Source organism: Prunus mume, linkage group LG7 (assembly GCF_029339155.1).
Source record: "Prunus mume cultivar Tortuosa linkage group LG7, ASM2933915v1, whole genome shotgun sequence".
Lineage (NCBI taxonomy): Eukaryota > Viridiplantae > Streptophyta > Magnoliopsida > Rosales > Rosaceae > Prunus > Prunus mume.
The window spans coordinates 3,726,644-3,745,805 of record NC_142704.1 but is presented as its reverse complement, the minus strand read 5'-3'; the positions used below and the strand labels follow the sequence as shown (position 1 = coordinate 3,745,805).

At 36.6% G+C, this 19,162-nt stretch overlaps 2 protein-coding genes and 1 pseudogene across 3 annotated transcripts in view; 2 read left to right on the top strand and 1 right to left on the bottom strand.

The window, feature by feature from the left end:
* The first annotated feature begins 2,377 nt into the window (after positions 1-2,377).
* LOC148915267 (E3 ubiquitin-protein ligase SINAT3-like) lies at positions 2,378-4,579 on the top strand (annotated as a pseudogene). Its single transcript, XR_016121893.1, has 3 exons — positions 2,378-2,951; positions 3,391-3,775; positions 4,003-4,579. The product of XR_016121893.1 is annotated as an E3 ubiquitin-protein ligase SINAT3-like (transcript).
* A 3-nt stretch (positions 4,580-4,582) lies between these two features.
* LOC103337751 (uncharacterized protein At4g10930) overlaps positions 4,583-19,162 on the bottom strand; it is a 69,386-nt gene continuing 54,806 nt past the window's right edge. Inside the window, 17 exon segments of the mRNA XM_089041133.1 lie at positions 4,583-5,057; positions 5,216-5,619; positions 5,622-6,327; positions 6,975-7,049; positions 7,148-8,441; positions 9,207-9,285; positions 9,360-9,434; positions 9,542-9,613; positions 9,732-9,926; positions 9,929-10,299; positions 10,794-10,859; positions 10,967-11,076; positions 11,195-11,264; positions 11,521-11,567; positions 11,827-11,917; positions 12,313-12,398; positions 12,709-12,817. Of these exon segments, the coding sequence (XP_088897259.1) occupies positions 4,833-5,057; positions 5,216-5,619; positions 5,622-6,327; positions 6,975-7,049; positions 7,148-8,441; positions 9,207-9,285; positions 9,360-9,434; positions 9,542-9,613; positions 9,732-9,926; positions 9,929-10,299; positions 10,794-10,859; positions 10,967-11,076; positions 11,195-11,264; positions 11,521-11,567; positions 11,827-11,917; positions 12,313-12,398; positions 12,709-12,798 (4,056 nt within the window). The 5' untranslated portion in view covers positions 12,799-12,817 and the 3' untranslated portion in view covers positions 4,583-4,832.
* Positions 15,028-18,875, top strand: LOC103337750 (calcineurin B-like protein 7). The gene is made up of 9 exons (XM_008240920.3): positions 15,028-15,362; positions 15,832-15,961; positions 16,565-16,650; positions 16,812-16,871; positions 17,171-17,279; positions 17,394-17,446; positions 17,822-17,902; positions 17,984-18,096; positions 18,392-18,875. Exons 2-9 carry the CDS (start codon positions 15,862-15,864, stop codon positions 18,444-18,446), a joined length of 657 nt encoding a protein of 218 aa, XP_008239142.2. The 5' UTR covers positions 15,028-15,362; positions 15,832-15,861; the 3' UTR covers positions 18,447-18,875.

Genomic DNA, 19,162 nt, shown 5'->3' with positions numbered 1-19,162 from the left:
TCGAACTGATCTGAGACCCAGGTTTCTTCATGCGGGTTTGGTTTATCAGGGTCCGAATTCGACTACCCTTGGGACTTGGTTTGTTTCTTTGGTATTTTCTTAGTGTGCGTTTGGAGGAGTAAATATAAAAGTATTAATAAATTCATAAATGATGGAATTTAAAATGACGAAGATTAATGTTTAAACACGGAATTTAAAATGATGAAAATTAATGGAATTTAGCATGTATAATTTTGGAATTTTAGAAATGACGATTATTCATATAGAATTTAAAGTTGTTCTTTATGACCTCCAAATTCTAGGTTTTTTCATACATGGAATTTCTAAATTCTTTGTTTTGTTATTCAAACACGAGAATTGGTTCATGTCAATTTAGAAATTCTAACTTTTGTCAAAATTCCAAGTTGATTTCCCTCATCCAAATACATACAATTATTTTACAGTCGACTCGATATGTATCAAGTGAATTTGAAATGTTTTTATTGCTGTGAAGCTTACTTTTTTTTAAAAAAAATATTGGGGAAGGTGAAATTAGGATCTCAAGACTCAAATGTGCAAGGATATATGCTCTTAACTACTTCAACTACAAGCTCCTTACTTTTACCTCGAAGTTAGGAGCAAACTCACCAAGGAAGCAAGAGGCCCTTAGGATGCCGGCATTTGGTTGTGGAGGTCTTAGGCGAGTAGTTACAAACCCCTTGGCCAACAACTTGTTGAGCTATTGGGTGCACTTAATGTACTCGACGAAAGAACCCAGAGAGAGAGAGAGAGAGAGAGAGAGAGAGAGAGTATCAGTAGTGAGAGAGAAAAGGATTGGAGTGGATGTTGTAGAGAGTGAAACTATGAAAGAGAAGATGGGGAGGTTTTGTTTTTTGTTTTTCTTTTTCTAAGTGGGAGGTGTGGGTTGGGGTTGTTTCATTTTAAATTTAGAAAAAAAGAAGAAGATAATTCTAGTCTCTATACATTATAATTTTATTTCTTATAAAAAAATGATATTCTTTTGAGTTTTTTTGTTTCACCCTAATACTTAAATCATTAAGCTCTTAAGTTTTTTCTTAGAAGATAGTGGGGTTTTCTTAGAAAGTGTGAAAATTTGAATTAGAAGTTAGGGCGGACTTAGAATATGGGATGAGCAAAGAGGAGTGCGAGGTTTAAATACAAAAGTGCCTAAAATTATTGAAAAATAACAAAAATTATATTATTTTTTTATAATAAAAAAAGGTTATATTATTTTTTAGGTGAGACATTAACAAAACTTATATTACATTGAGTTTTTATTTTGATTAAATCATGTGTAGAATTATGGAACAATTTTTTAATTTATTTTGATTAAATTATGTATAGAATTATGGAATAATTTTTTAATTTATTTTGATTTATGAAGCTATAATGCAATGTTTTGAAAGGAAAACTTGTCGTGCACAAGTGAAGTTTGGATGGAAGTACTATATTTCTATTTTTTTACTGTTATTTTTTTCTTACAAAAATTTCAAAGCTTAATGTGACCGCTTGGCCTGAGAATCCTAGATCCACCACTACTCGGAGCCACTCCAATATAAGAATTTGTTTGTTTTTGGTGGAAATTTATATAAGAATTTCAAAATGCAAAATTCTTCACATATGGGGGGATGAATAAAAAATAGAGATATTTAGTCATATACCCATTTTTAGCACTAATAATATAGATAAATTATACATAATTTAAAATCTATAAACAAACTGAAAAAAAAAAAAACCTAAAAAATGACAGCTAGCCCTATTGAATTTAATTTTAATTATTAAATTATTTTAATGCCCTATTCAATGTTTTGAGCTTTTTTATGAGGTTTTGGGGTTGAATTTATTTTAAGAAATCAATGACAGTTTTGTAATTTAAAAGAAATTAAAAGCATTTTTGTTATGTTGTAAATGAACTTTGAGTGTGTTCTTAAAGTCCATTTCATATAGGGTTTTTATTTTTTTTATTTTATAATTTAGGCTTCTATATTTGGTATAATAGTGAATCTCCTAAAAATAATTAAACTTCCAAGTTAGATTTTGAAAACATAAGAGCGGTTCCACCAAGCAGCCCAAGCCCGAGGCTAGGGGGGGCTGCGCCAAAAACCACATTCCAGCGGGCTAGTCTTGCCCTGATAGGAGATGGGGCCCACGAACCCAGGCTGGCCCTCAGGCAAGATTTGCTTTAGTTCCAACCCACGACATCAGAACAAAAAAAATTAAAAAAAAAATACCAAAAAATTCAGAATTTTTTTTTAAAAAATAAATACCTAGTCAATTTTTCACTTTCCACACAAAAACTCTATACAAATTTATCTTCTCATATCTTATGTGAATATGCCAGCAATGGGTGAAAACACCATAAACTTTTGCAAGGGCATCTAATGGAGTTGCTCTAAGGGATCACACTGAAATTACCCAGTTGGGAAGCAATTTTTAAGTAGGTGCAGTTGGTCCTTTGTTTTCAGCATTAACTGCCTTTGGCATTATATTTTTGGAAGGACCGATGGAGACTTGTCTGTTTCCTTCAACAAATACTCCCAAGACAGCCAACTTCTTTGAAGCCTTGGTTGCCAATCTGTCCCTCCTCTCTCTCTGCCCCTTTACTTCGTTCTAGATACTATCAATTCAAGCATTGCCACTGCCAGAGCACATACACAAAGGAACAAAATAAAAATTCAGTGCTTGTTTCTGTTTTTTAAATTTTATGGTTTCTTCAAACCTGCATGAACAGCTATTACAATGGAGGATGTTGGTGTTGTTGAATGTTTGACAACATGTGATGGGATCTACGAGGAGACTCTAACCACAGCCGCCGTCGCCATCACCATCACCACTTTCTTTTCTTGGCCTCAGCCAAGTCTCACAACAAAGCTCTGTCTCCGGCCACAAGTGTCCATGAACTTCTCCAATGCCCTGTCTGCACAAACTCTATGTTCCCACCAATCCACCAGGTGTGTGTTAGTTGTCACATTTAATCAGAATGGGGTCACATTAAGTTTTGTTTTTGGGTGACTTTGATATATTGAGCTTATTTTAATTTGGTGGTGAAATTCAGGTGATGAGTTTTGGTTGGCTGGGAAATGTAATTCTAGGATGTGGGTATTTCCTTGATGCAGGGTCTGATTCTGTTTTGGGCATAAAGGCTTAGAATGTAGCCTGAATTCGTAATTATCTCATTCTTCATAAAGAAGCTGTCTTTATGGCATGATTTTTTATTTGGAGAATTGTTTAAAATGATGTTTTGAGTTGTGGGTTTGCTTTGAGTTTCTTGATGTTTTGATTTCCTAGATGTTAAGCCTGCAACTAGAGTTTTCAGTTTGATTCACTGCTTAAATTGGTTGGAACTTTGAAGTTTGGAACTAGTTGATTTCAAAGTTTCTGTTTCTGCAGTGCCTAAATGGGCACACTCTGTGCTCCATCTGAAATTGAGGGTGAACAACCGGTGCCCGACTTGTAGAGAAGAACTTGGAGACATCAGATGTCTGGCATTGGAGAAGGTAGCAGAGTCACTAGAACTTCCTTGTAAGTACTGTTCTTTGGGCTGCATGGAGATCTTCCCTTACTACAACAAACTTAAACATGAAGCTCAGTGTAACTTTAGACCATACAATTGCCCATATCCTGGATCTGAGTGCTCAGTAGTTGGGGATATTCCATTTTTGGTTGGCCATCTACGAGAAGATCACAAGGTTGACATGCACATTGGATCAACCTTCAATCATCTCTATGTTAAGTCGAATCCCGTGAGGTAGACAATGCAGCAAGGATGCTTATGGTAAGTGGAGTTTCATTGTTCAAGTTTTGATTTGGAGTCGTTGATTGTTTATGCCCTAAGTTATGTTTTGAATTTGAATTTTTTTTTGGAATGTAACATTGAGAATGATGCCTATTTACCAAATGGGTTGGCTCTAATTTGTGGCATCTATGGTGATTGGTAACTGATGCAATGTGTGTGTGTGTGTTTTTTTAGATGCTCACCTTCATGTTCTTTATGTTTGTTAGGTGTTTAACTGTTACAGCCAGTACTTCTGCCTGCACTTTGAAGCCTTCCTACTTGGCATGGCTCCGGTTTACATTGCATTCCTTCGTTTCATGGGTGATGCCGTTGAAGCACGAAAATTTGGTTACAGACTGGAGGTGGGCGCAAATGGCAGGAAACTAATATGGGAAGGAACCCCTCGGAGCATACGTGATAGTGATCAGAAGGTTAGGGATAGCCATGATGGTCTCATAATCCAGCGTAACATGGCACTTTTTTTCTCTGGTGGAGACAGGAAGCAGCTCAAGCTCCGGGTTGCCGGACGGATTTGGAAGGAAAACAGCACCTAGATGAGGGCTGCAACTGGTGGCGTCTGGAGCCCTTTGCTCCATGGTCTGTTTGTATCAAATTTTGGTGGTGTTTCTTTTGCTTACATAAAAATTTTCAACTTAGGATCTCCACTTGCTCTCTCATTGGCAATTTTGGTGGTGTAATGCATTCACAGAACCCGAATTCTCTTCATCTATTAAGCATTCCACATAAGATTGCATCGTTTTTAATCAAGCAAAAGAACCTCAACATTTTTGAGGTGATGGATTCTGCTTTGGAATGAGTAGCATATGTATCAAGTTTGGTCCAAATGCCATGCACAATAAATTGTGATATACTTGTATCCGCTTTTTGCTCAGGCATATGAAAGTTCACCGGGATACATGTGCCAACACGAGTTTCTTCATCAACTTATACAATGCATGGGGTTGGGGATGTTTTTATACAATGTCTCCTATCTACAAATTACACCAATTAGAAGAGTGGAAATTCTGAATAATCTGAAAGCCGAAAATAACTGTCGTTATAGAGGATCAGTTTTTTCCTTCTGTCGGGCTGTCTCAATGTATTGCTCTGCGAGCTTCTTCACCTTCTCGCCTTCCTTAATTAGGAAGTTTGCGTTCTTGGCTTTAGAATGATATTTCATAACTTTGTCAGTTGTTTTGGCTGCAGCCCACTTATATTGTTCAGTTGTAATCACGCCACTCTTGCATAGCGGTCTGATGTGCTCTTTAATGTAGGCTTCAACCTGTAAAGCATTGGAACAATGGGTTAGCTTAAATAACACACTGGGGAAGAAACCCTCTTTCTCCCAGGTCAATTACATTAAGATCACGCATAGTAAAATCCTTTTAAGATCAACGCAAAGGGAAGATAAGTTTTCGGGGTAAGTGGCTTGGGGAAAACCTTCTTAGATACAGAACTGCTGCTGTTAGACTGATTGTTAGCAACCGTACTGGTCTTCTTCTCCTTACTTTCAACATTTCCACCTGGTTGGGTATGGTTCGTTGAATCTTCACCACCAGAGGAGTTGCAACCAGCACTGGCAACCATCATATTTTGTGCATTGTTCTCATTACCAATTCCAGATGTTTTCATTGATTTATTTGGCTTTGGCTCATTATTTTCATTCTCTTTAGGATCTTTGTCTTTAACCAGAGCTTCATCAAGTAATCCCGATTGCTTTTCTGATGCTCCTGGAAATTGCTTTATCAGTGGTTCTGTATCAGGCCCATATAATTCTTCACACTCTGCAACAGAAAGCTCTTCACCTTCTTTACCGAACAAGGATTCCAAAGGAGCACAAGACTCTCAGTCCCACCGTCTGTGGTGGAATGTTCCAAACCTGAATAAGTAGGATTCTCAAGCATGCTGGAAAAATCTTTTTGTACTTCAGTCTTCTCAGTCTTTTCAAGATCTAGAGTATGAATAGATCTTTCAGGCTGAAGTGTAGAGAAAACCAGTTTCAATTTTGGCGCCCCTTCTTCTGGTTGTGCATTAGAGACTTTTGTAGCAGCAGCACCAATGTAGTCTTCATCTTCCAAATTATACTCAAAATCCCCATATATGTCCAGGTCTGGATGAAAATCCATCTCAAATACATTATCAGGCCCTTCCTCTCTGATATCTAATGAGGGGCCATCTTCTTCAACTGGAACTTCCATATTGGGATGTGGACTATTTGGAGGAGAATCAGACAGAAGACCGGCATTTCTCAGTGCTGCTTCAATTACAGGATCAGTTGAAAGTTCATTTGCAGCTTGTTCTGATCTTTCAGCAGGGACTGAAGTTGGGGCTAAACTAAGTACTGGGGCTCCACTAGACTTCCTATTTTCTGAACGATGCAATATCTCCTGGGAACATAGATTCAGATACACTAGCTTGCTATTTGACCTATCAGCAACCTCCTTTTCTATATTAATTGCATCTGCAACAGCTAACTCCGTATCTGCAGTTCTACGGATCACAGGAAGATTTGCTTTCCTCAAGAAGTGCTCAGTCAGACGGTAAAGCTGTGTCTGCACAGCAGATGTTTATAACAAAGTCCAAACAACCAATTAGCCTCCAGTTTCATGAAAATTAAACAAGTAAATGGTTTGAAAAGCAAGCTTTATAAATTGTACTAACATATCCTTTGTTTGAATGGATCTATTCTCTACATTAAAATACATGATAGATAAACCAAGAAAATAGTTGACTATAATTGTGGCCTTTGGGTTCCAGCTCTAAAGATCTATCCATGCAAGAATGCCGCCTAAACTGAATTGAGATTTTATTTTAGAATTTTCATATATGGATGAATTTGTTAGTTTTCAGCAGACAAGCACTGTCACTAAAATTGGTAATTGAGGTAGTCATGCGGTGTTCACATTGGTGTGGTCGTAGTACCAGTAGCACCGGTTAAAATGATGGTAATGAATTCATTGTGGTTTGATTGAGATGGTGGTGAACGCAGTTGTGTGTCATGAATCATTCCCCATGCAAGATTACAAAAAAAAAAGTGGAATGGTTGCTTTCTACCATTTCCTCATAAGAAAATTTAAAACAACTTCTGCCTTTCTATTTTGCAAAGACCAACAGAAGGCAATACACTCCTTGCATATTAAAAATAACTCAAAGAGTAACCTAAGGAGAGATGTAATAGAAGCAAGCACACACTTCATACCTGCCTCACTGACAAGGGGATTTTATTATGACGACTGGATGCCAAATTTGGTCTCATGTCTATTGGTAATTGAGCCTGCTCAAAGCAACCACAAAACATAATTTAATATGATATATCACCTGCATAACCAAACAGAAAAGATGAAAGGTTTTAAAAGTAAATCTATTACGTACTAGCAAAGGGTAATTTCCTTTGAGCACAGTGTTGCCTTCCTGTTTTTCATTTGCTGCTTTCCCGCCTGCACCACTTGTTTTCCTGGCAAGAACCTCTAAAGCCCATTTTCTTTTGTCACTTTTTATATCTTCAGGTTTTTCAATTACTTCCCTCTTGGTTATAGATTTGGAACCACCTGCTGAAGAAACCAAAGACCCTTCCGCATGTCTGTCTTGATGTACTTTGCTAGAAGCAACACCATTCCCTGAGCTTGGAACATGATTTTTACTCCCATATTTCTCTAATGAAGGAATCCCACCTTTTGATAAAACCTTACTTGTTTCTGTGGAATTTGAAGTACAATCATTGAGAGACGACTTGGAACACTTTTCAATCAAGGCGGGTTGTTTATCATTGTGCTCTGAATTACCAGCAGTTTTAAGAGCTAAGAGAGGCTTAATATCATCTTTTCTTGGAAGTAGAGATGCATCTGCTAAATACAACCTGGAAAGAATTGGATTTGTGGACTGCCTATCAGACTCCCGCTCTGTGTCTGCACCCTCTGATCTCCCTTTCAGAAGGTCAAGAACTGACTTCAAAGTTTCAATTTTTTCAGGCTCAGTAGTTCCTATGCAGCGATGCTTCCAAAATTCAATTTCACGGTCCCGGTCCCATGCGCGTTTTCTTCTTCCATTGGATGACCCATAAATTTTCTTTGTTAGATTCTCACGTACTTTGCCCTTCTGCAACATTGCCTTCCTTGCCTTCACTGCCAAATGTGATAACTTCTTAACAGGCTCCGTTTTAGGTCCTGCTACAGCAGCCCGAAAGGCATCAAGAAGCTTTGGATTGAAAAGGTTTGCACCAAAATCTTTTGAAGAGTTATTACTGACAGCTTCTCTTATTTCTTTTCTCAGTGTCTGAACTACCATGGATGAGTCCTTGTCCTCAGCAGCTCTCCTCATGATCTTTTTAACTCTCAAACCAGCCATAGTTTCTTGTTCTTGTGATGAATTATCAGCAGGATTAGGGCGTGCAAGCCCCTTGGAAGATTTACGGTTTGTAGTTCGAACAATGCTCAATATATCGGAAGTGATGTTCTCCTCAACAGGATGAAAAGTTAACGTGCTATCTTTAGGAACTACTGTCAGGATAGTGCAGTTTTTAGAGTCATCTGGTATAGATGCTTTGGCTTGGTCATTGGAAGCAATTGGTTGAGTCTTCTCCTCATGTCTGATTTTCTTAACAGACTCTTTGGTCTCAATCTTAGGGTTAGTATCTCCATCATCAACAACAATGGTATGAACGTCATCACTATTATTTCAAAAAGTCGAGGAAAAATAAAGTCAGAAATTTTATTCTACTTGCTATGAAGAATGTAAAAAACAACAGCAAATTGCCATTTGAACTACAAACACATCTTTCAGGCAAATGACAATAAACAAACGTGGCTAGCATACAAGCATAAAGATAGTTAACTCACTTTAAATTAGCATGCACTTTTTGTTCAACCAGTTGAATTTACTTATGCTGACATTTCCTTGATGTTTTAGACAAGTATTGTTGATATTTTACTGATGATGTTTAGCATGAAAGGGCAACTAAAAATGGGCTTTTGAGGAAATTGAAAATTTGTGTTGCATGCATGCATGTTTAATGTGGATAATCCAATAATTTGGAACCCTATATCCTGGTTCAGTTTTATCTACAAACTACCATATCATACAGTGGTTATTAGCAAGATAGTAACCACCTTGATGGAATCGTTAAGATAAGAAGAGATGTTCCCTATGATCCCAATATCTACTACAGGATCAACAAGCCAGCTGAATGAACCAAGGACTTTTATGGAGACCAGAAACACAATACATCCAACATAAACCACAAAAACTTCAGTGAACAGAATTAATGGTGGTAGAAAAACACAATGCATCCTACTTGAATTAGGAAAACTACAGTGTAGTGGTGGCAGATTATGATATGAGGATAGCAGTAACAAAACCTGAGGCAACATAGTTATGAGCACTAATTGCTGAAAACCGTATAAGAATCAACGGATATATTTGGATGACATGTGACCTGCAATCAGTATGCTTTCTCTTTCCACCAACAGCAATTCCAGGAGCATCCGAATTAGCATCTGGTACAATCTCATCAGCTGTAAACATTTCAGCAATTAAGCAATGTGCAGGAGTGAATGTTGAATAAACAATTTAATGCTGCTTCACATACCTATTGGCGAATATTCTTCTAAAGGATTGTGAATCTTCAAATCTTCAGTCTCTTGATTTGATACAAGAATGGCAGCTAGAAACATTTCAACAACAAGCGTGAATGACTGTTGTGTAAATAGTGCTAGAGAGAGAGAGAGAGAGAGAGAGAGAGGACAATTAATGACTAAAACAGCTTAATACCTTTTGACAAATATTCTACTTTAGGATTGTGATGCTTCACATCTTCAGTTCCATTATTATTCAGGTCAACAGCTAGATGCACATTATTAAAAATAAGATAAACTTGAACATGTAAAGCATACACTTCAGTTCTATGCTATCCTAATTATGAAATTATCAAGCTTTAAAAAGGAAAAAAAATGTTAATTACCAGACAGAAACGAGCCCACAGTTAACCCAAGTTCAAGACCCATATTGGAATCACTGTCAGTCAGTTTGTTAATAATGTGTGATTCATCAAAAGACTTTCCGGAGGGATTCCCGATGCAATCAAAACTACTAAGCTCATTGGTTGATCCATCAGTACTCATCCTAAACTGCTGCGCTAAGGAATTTGAAGGTACATTGAGGTATCGCAGGATAAGGATAGTTCTAGTGCCTGAGCTCCAAGCACTGGCTGGGTAATAGTTCTTTCCCCGGTGGGCCTTGCCAACTTGTGGCTATCCTCAGAAGCCAATACCAATGTTTCAGACTCCAGGTCCTTGCCAACTTCAACGGTTGGCAAAACTCTCTTACTTGGCTCCACGATGCGTTGATTTTCTCCAACCATTGAGACTACAACAGCCGTCTCACCACTATCAGCCACAGCTACAGATACCTTTCCAGAAATATTATCCTCATCTAAAGATTCACGATTAGCGTTTTCTGGGCCATACTGGCTGTTAGACCTCTGTACTGAATCTGTATCTGATTTTTTCGGGATTTCATCAACTACACATCTACAGAAAATACACAATTCAGGATTAATTTAAAAAAGTATCAGTGTCTTAAAGAAATGAAAAGAGGAGACCTAGGATTTTATGAAAACAGAGCAATTTGTGTTCCATTCAAATCTCTATTAATCCTGAGGTGCATAGATAAAGATCAGCAAAGCTGCACTAATCAGTCCAAGCCTAGAAGGATTGTTACTTGGCAGCAATTGTATACATAAAGGGCTCTTCTTGTCCTCAAGTCATAAATCAGATGGTTTAATGTTATTGGTTGACAAACTCAAGACAAGATAGGGATTTCATAACAAGAACAAAGCTTCCACAGAAAGGACCGACAGCTTATTCATCTCCATTAAACAACTTTGAGCTTAGAGGTAAGGTTCGGAACACGCATGAAAAGTGCTTATTAACTGAAGTTTTAAGGAAAATTCACACACTAGACTCAGCAAAAGAACCAACAATGCAACACCCATGAACAAAACAATGATCCACATGTAACTTACCTCGGGCATAACCATGTACTCTCAGATGTGCCCTCAGGATCAAATCCCACACAGAAAGCATGGTACCTGTCTCCATTCAAATCAAAAAGCAATTAGAAAATAACAATATTTGATAAAATCATATATCTATCTATACGGACAAAGATTATATATCACATTGACTGATTGTTTACCACAAGTCACATGAATCACAAGCAATTGATGTATCAAGATTGGAATCATCCTCAATAGCCACTAAGCCACTTCGAATTTTGCAACCATCTCCATCCAAGCAGATAACTGCCTACAAAATGATAGAGTAAATAAGAATCTGATATCAGTAATTCTAAAAAAATCTTAGAAAGAAAAGATGAGAATTGCAAGAAGATCTTAAAAAGAAGAATAAATGTAAAGATGATTACATTTTCATCAATATAGTATGATGGAAATGAGAGGGTGTTATTCTTTCCTTCAATACTCCAATCATCGTCTCTGCAGAGATGAATACGGAAAAATTAGTCTATGTTGAAACTAAGGCACAATAAAAATAAAAATAAATAATAAATAAATAAATAAGTGGCTCAATTGCAATTTCTTGGACAGAATCTTGAATGTCAATTTCATAAGAAGACTACATAATAGTATGGGCAGTAAAAACCACAAAATAATGAGTCTAAGCCATGTATAAATGTGAACAATGAAGCCCCACCAATATACATAAACATCTTATAGTTAATTGCCAAAGTACCTGTAAGGTGAGTCCTCGTCCACTCTGCTCCCAATAGTATCATATACCTTCACATTCAAACCGATCTCATATGCTTTAGGATCACTTTGCAACAGCATCAAATCACAATAGGATAACTTCAAAAATAAAATTTCCATTTGCCAAGAAAAAGAAACCTATTGAAAGCAGCCAGTTGTAGAAATCAAAATAACAATTGTTCTTTGCAACTAGTTGTATATCAATACCATTATATTATCCCATACCTAAAAGAACTACTACTATAACCAGGATAAGAAAAACAAAGAATCGTGTATTTGCATCACTCACTGGAACACATGTGATCAATTGAAATTCATTCTGGCAAAGTGGGCAGAGGTTTGTTATGGTAGCCCAATTGTCAATGCATGCAAAACAGAACCTGAAAAATCACAATGTTAACCCTTGCCATAATACAAATTTCATCTGTCAAATATATATAACATATGGAAAGCAACCCATTCTCTCATTTTAGCACCATAATTGCACAACAAGGGTGTTAACCAAAGGATAACTTCACCTCACATGAACCTCTAAATATATTGATACACCTTGTAGGTTTCATCATACATGACTACTGGAAAACTTATGAGCGCATTTGAACACTTTCCTTCATCTATTTTTTTTCCTTTAATTAAGTAATAGAAAGGGAGAGGAAAGAGTTCAAGGTAGCAACAGAATACTTTTATAATAAAAATGAAAACTTGTTCAAATCTCTCTCTATCTATCTCTCTCTCACCCACATACACACACAAAGACAGACACTTAAGGGCATACCAGTGCTGGCAGCAATCCAGAACACCCCTATCGATAACAGCATCCATGCATATCCCACATGTTTCGCCCTCGAAATTAGGATTATCCTGCACATTAAATACATACCAAAAATTTGATCCCAAAATGATAGCAAACCAAGTAACCAAACTTAAACTTGCATATCCACAAGTAACACAATAATAAGCAATTCAAAGTTCACACATTTATTTAGAGCTTCAAATGTCTGACTTACTAGATGAAAATGGTTCAACCATTCACCACACCTCTTCAAAAAGAGAAACGCATTTTCCATATATAATCATTCATTCAACAAATTCAAGCTAAATAATAAAAAATAAGCTTCAATGACATAGAAACTACGTGCTACAGCTCAATGAAAATGATCTTGAAGCTTACATTGCTATAAGTATCAGTAACTCCAAAAGCACCTCCCTCTTGTACGCTGCTTGTAACTAAATCCACTTCCATTGCGTCTCCAAAGAACATGCTCCTCAAATTAAAACCTAATAAAACAATAATTATTATGCAAAATAAGAAATTAATTTTTTTTATTTTAAAATCTGATCTTGTTGAATTCAACCGTCTGGCGATTTAAATAACTAGAATCGCAAAGGTCAAAACGGGTAACAAGGAAACCAGAACAACGAGGGGGAGAGATTACCTGAAAAGAGAGAGACCACCATTTCTGTGTATCTCTGGGAGAGAGCGTTGCGAATGATCAACACCAGCGAGTTAACTCGGAAACTTGGGAAGCGCCGTTAGACCCAACATGCGGAGAAGGCCCAAAATAATTGTCGTCCGTAAGCCCAGTCGCCTCCTATTATCTTATTTTGAGGCCCAAGGCCCTAGATAATTCCACATGCATAGCACCGCCACCAAGGCCCAACTATCTTGAATTATTTTTTTATTTTTTTATTTTTTTTACTTCTACGCGATCTATAGGTTCTCTTCCTATTACCAGAAATACACATTGTGTGGTTATTTCTCACATCCGTCCTATTATGTGACTTACCTTAAGGAAGTTGAGGTTTTACCTCAAAATCAATTGGCAATGGGGGAGAATAGTCCAACTTCTTATAAATTTTTGCTAGATTTCTCAACTTTCTACTGTGAGACTTTTTATTAGGAGTGGGCATCAAGACCCAAAAACCGGAAAACCAAGCTGCACCGAACGGAAACAATTGGAAAAAATAAAACCATGTTGATTAAAAAGTCAACAAACTGGCACCGAATCGACTGTTCAAATCGATTTCATGTCGGTTTCACACCTTACAAAATTAGATCGGACTAGACCGACTGTGTAATTTTTTATTTTTTTTAAAAAAATTTATTTAAGTCTAATACTAAATTTCTAATCCCATAACTAATATTTCCCTAAGTCCAACTTCAAAGCACCTCTATTTTCTAGACACAATCATCTTTTTTTTTTGCATGAAATTGAGTAATTTGTGATTTTTTAAGCCCAAAAAATAAAATATTAGTTGGAATTTGTAAAAAAATTAATTAATTTGAAAATTTATATATATATAAAATTCGGTCCAAAATCGAAAAAACTAAAACCTCACCGAAATCGGTTTAAATCAAATCGACTGGTTTTTTAAATTTGTTTTACCAAAATCAAACCAAACCACACTAGTTGAATACTACCAATTATGGTTCCGGTGTAAGGTGAAAACTAGACCACACTCACTCATTCACATTCTCACAATACCGTCCTTTTATTACAAGACATGCACATTATGTGGATATCTCTCTCATAGGATGCCAATGTGGTCAAAGAAATAAACAGAAAGAGTGTATAATCTCATAACATAAAGTTTTAGTCAACAAAAAGAGGTAAGTTTACTCTTGACCTTGAGTTTAAGGATAAATATTTATTATCCTAGAGAAGGTAGAGGATCTTTTTTATCACGAAGGGGCCGTCTACATTTCTTTTCTCTCATTACGTGCTAGCTAGCGCACACAATGAGAGAGAGACAAATAGGAGGTGTAGGCACTCGAATACAATATTTAATCTATATAAAAAAAGCATATATACATATCATGTAATGAGTGAGATAGAAAGTAAGGGATATGATGATTTAAGATGTGGAAGTTAAGATGTGGCATTATATGGGAAGCTCGTCCAAGATCCATGGGAAGCTCGTCCGTATAGGATTATACTTCTCAATGTTGTGATTAAACAAAACAGTTTCCACGAGGGACGTGGGGAAATGTTCAATATCCAACAGCTCTCTTCTTTGAACTTCTTTTTGGAAAAGCACGTACATTCAAAGCTCACTGGTGCTGACGAGTCACATATTAATAAAACAAAACCAATAACAATAGTAACCAGAGATTACATTTTCATCTAAGTGATTGTCAACTGTGTGCTGTCTGCTGTGCCTGTGTGATCTACAACAACCGCCCATGCGCGTATAGAATGCACGTGGCAAACAAACCATAACAAAAACAAACGAAAGGAAAAAGAAAATAATGGAGGCAAGTTGAGAAAATGATGGTAGCAGAAAGCGATTGCTTGAATATTTTAAAATCATCTGACACCAAAGTCAGGAGCAGAATATGCCAATTAAAAATGGAAGAAAGATGGACTAGTTCTGTGTCAAAGGAGACTAACAAATGGAAGATTTAGTTTTGAAGGAAAGTGCATAGCTTTATCATCATCAACTCCTTTTAAAGCTTAAGAGCACCAACACCCACTAACCCAGGTCAGTTTTCTCAAACCCAAACAAAATCTACACTTCTTTCTCTGTCATATATCTCTTTTTTCTAGTGTTACTTTCCTTTTGTCTCTTTTGGGAGTTTTAGTGGGGAGGTGGGGGAAACTGGTTTAATTTGCATGCTGCTGTTGTGTGCTGGCTGAGGTCAACTTAGGTAGATGTTGGGTTTCTTTCATTTTCATTGTTTTTCAGAAAGGTGCAATGAGATTTTGGAAATAGTTTGTTTTTGCTTGAGTTTGTAGGGTGGAAATCTTGATATGAAAGCAGACACTGCTGTTTTGCTCTGCAGGTTGACTTTTTCTGAATGTTTTTGCAGCTTGGCTCTGCAAGGTACGAACTTTGTTTTTATGTTTCATGGATTAATGGAACAGTTCTATTATTAGTGCTTTTTTTTCAATTTTTATTGCTGGATAGATCTCATCTAGTAATCCCTGTACAAATGGTAGCAGTATGCCATTGATAATTGATATATTTTATTCCCACCAAAAAGTACTGGTATCCAGATCATGACCATTTGCTTTGGACCCTGGCTATGAAACAGTGCTTACTAACTAACTATTGACACCCATTTTGCGCAGATGTGAGTGTCTAAAATATTGTCTACATTTGCTGGATTTGATCCTAAATTGATTGTTTAAGGGTCAATCATGACCGTAGTTTAATTTTTTATTTCAACATGGAAAGTTTGTGGCTCAGTCTCCATTTTCTTGGTGGTGTTATCTTTTCTCTGCTGGGATGGGATGAAATTGATGCTCATAATACCTATTAATTTGATGCATTTTTCGTTGGATTCTGGCAGATCAAACATCTGATAATCTTATATTGGACCATGCGTCGTTTCCTGCACTGCTTTTCCTTGATGAGTTCCAGAGTTGGTAGACATAGACTTGGGTATGAGGACCCTACTATTCTTGCTTCAGAAACTGCTTGTAAGTAGTAGACTCGAGAGTTGCTCGAATTACTTGGCACAGTTTTTCACTTGTTGTGGAACTTTAACAAATTTATGTTGATTGAGTTGCCTGCATCCTCCAATAATTATCTCTGGCATTGTACATGAAGCCATTGTGTTGATGCCGTGCTGTGCATATAGTTTTCTATTACTGATTGTCCTTCCTCCTCTAACCTCTCGCTTTGTGAGTTGGGAGGAGGAAGTATATACTATGTCCGCGCCTTTATATTCACATGTTAAAGTTCTTCCAAGGCAGTGCCATGTCCTTTCTGGCACCTTGGTCATGCTAGGCAATATTGCAGCTGCCAAAACACACACTCTGCTACTGCGGTGCTATTGCCTGATGTTCATTACTTTACTATCAATTTTAGTTGCTTCTTTTTATTGTGTTATCATAGAATTCCTCCCTCTTTCACCTGCTGTGATGGTTGCATAGATGCTAGGTTCATCACATAGTACTGCCATCACTGACTCACCATATGCTTACTGTTTGAAATTTTGTGTGTATTTGCTTTGCTAATTGCTAGTGTTTGTATGGATTAAGCTCAAATTTATATATTTTGGTGCCTCAATTATTTAACAGTTACAGTAAATGAAGTGGAGGCCTTGTATGATCTGTTTAAGAAACTATGCAGTTCCATAATTAAAGATGGTCTTCTTCTACACAAGGTATTTCTAGCTAAGGTTGCATTTTCAATCTTCTGACATATTTCTTGAGATGGCTTAGTGTTTGATCTGCAATCTGAAATTGTTGCAGACTCGAAATAGAATCTTAACTGTTTCATTTTCTTAAGATGGCTTGCACTAAATCTTTGACATGATATGAACAGGAAGAATTCCAACTTGCACTATTTCAGAGCAGCAGTAAACAGAATCTTTTTGCGGACAGGGTGAGTGCAACCTATATTATTACTTAATTTTCTTCAAGTTTGTGTTTGTGAGTTTGTACTTTGGATCAAATGCAGCATGCTACAGTCAAGTGTGTGAGGATTTTATGAACTTTGACCTTTCATTCAAAAAGAAAAAGAAAACCAAGCTTTTAGCCAATACAAATAACGCAAACCATGTAGCAGAGATATGTAAAGTAAACAATAAGAAACTTTCCACAAGAATTATATTCAAAATAAGAAACTGAACCCAATTGAGAATTTGTGATGTTTTTCTAACAATGAGCATATTCTCATTGCAGGTATTTGACTTGTTTGACATCAAGCGTAATGGGGTTATTGAATTTGGAGAGTTTGTTCGGTCATTAAGTATTTTTCACCCAAATGCTTCCGAAGCAGAAAAAATATCATGTATGATGTATTTGTCATGACAGAAAATCATGATTTCCTTCTCTTTGTGCTATTTACAACTACAAAATCCAGCATATTTATGATCACTAAACTCTTAAAGTATATTCTTTGCAGTCGCATTCAGATTGTATGATCTACGACAGACCGGCTACATTGAGCGTGATGAGGTGAATCCCCTGCAATTTTCATCTTGGTCACTTTTCCGTATTGTAGTTAATTGAGCACAACTATTGTGCTTGACTGTTCTTACTCTTGCTCATGGTTAATGATTAAGCAATGCATCTTTTTTAGATCAAGTTAAATGGCATTGTCAATGTATGTGAACAAAGTTTTCATGTGTTATTGTGATTCTCCCATGCTCATTATATGTAGGCTATATCGAGATGTCCCATGGTATTTCGTTAGTATCAACTGTAGCTTGTACAAAATATAATCAGTTTTATATTTCCACATCTTTTATTTATCTATTAAAGAAAGAAACTTCTGCAATTCTGATGCTTTCTACCTCTCTATGCATGTTGTGGGTAATGTTTCCATGGCAGGTGAAGGAGATGGTGTCAGCCCTATTGAGTGAATCAGATCTGGAACTTTCCGATGATGTTATTGAATCAATTGTAGATAAGGTTTTGATTATTCTACACTTTGTTGTATATGTTCTGTGTTACTCATTGTTCTATCTAACCATTCCTTGCGTTTCTCTAAAGACAATGGTGGAGGCAGATTTAAAAGGGGACGGGAAAATCGATCAAGAAGAGTGGAAAGAATTTGTAGCAAAGCATCCATCTCTAATAAAGAATATGACTCTTCCATATCTAAAGTGAGTCCCAAAAGCCTACTAATCTCACCAGCACTCATTTCTTGTGTCGATGTTTGCTTAATTTGATTGTGATTGGTTAAATATAGTTAGCAGATGACAATACATTGAAACAAGAAGTCTCATTTGCTAAAGAGTTTAACAATGCAGAGTCCTAGTTGTCTCATGAAGGCACAACTTATATAACTATCTGCTCTTTCCAAGGCTCCAAAATGAAAATTGCTTTCTTAATTTCAACTAAATCCAGAACACATTTCCTCAAAGTTACACGGTTCTAAATTTGGTTTCCATTTCCTAGGGACATAACCATACAATTTCCCAGCTTTGTGCTCAACACTGAAGTTCAAGATTAGATATAATAGTACTACAAAGATAGACAGTGCCAACATTTTTCGCCTCAGACGACGGACACATCAAGTAAGCAGCCTGTGTAAAGCATGGCACATAGAAGAGGAAAGGAACCAAACAAAATATTGAGGCTGCACCCCTTAGCATAGCCCCAATTGAGATCAAGCATCGCGTGGTATGTTTTCTACGAAGTTTTCGGTGATAAAGGCCTCACTCAGCAAACACTCTAGTGGTTCACAGTGTATTATGTAATTTAACTGTTTAATTTGTACACAAAGTGTAAATTTTAGTTTAGAATGTTTATAATCTTTCCCCCTTTTCCCCTTTATTTGGCTGGATCATTTTTCTGTTCTTTCTAAAGTTTGCTAAGAATTCGTTAATTACATGCTCGAAAAAGCAATAATGCAATTTATTGCGAAACGCACATCAATCAATGGTTGATTTGTTGATTTATTGTGAAACTCACATCAATCAATGGTTGATTCATTGATGCTTTACGTTGACATTTCTTAAGATTGACAAGATTTGTGCCCAATACCTTCAAATTTCTGCCGATATATTTTTGCTTGTAAAACGGAAATTTGATTTCTGAGCTTGTATTGTCTTCCCTAACTTTTCATGGTTAAAGGAACGTTTTAAAGAGGAACTTTATGTCATCGACTGAATAAGTTTCCATTCCTAACCGTTTCTTCCAGGAAAAATAAGAACCAGGTTCCGAATT

Excerpts from the sequence above, each read along its gene's own strand:
- LOC103337750 (XM_008240920.3), top strand. The coding sequence starts at position 15,862 with ATGCGTCGTTTCCTGCACTGCTTTTCCTTGATGAGTTCCAGAGTTGGT. Across the intron at positions 15,962-16,564 it reads TCTTGCTTCAGAAACTGCTT|TTACAGTAAATGAAGTGGAG; the intron begins GTAAGTAGTAGA and ends ATTATTTAACAG. Across the intron at positions 17,447-17,821 it reads GCTACATTGAGCGTGATGAG|GTGAAGGAGATGGTGTCAGC; the intron begins GTGAATCCCCTG and ends TTTCCATGGCAG.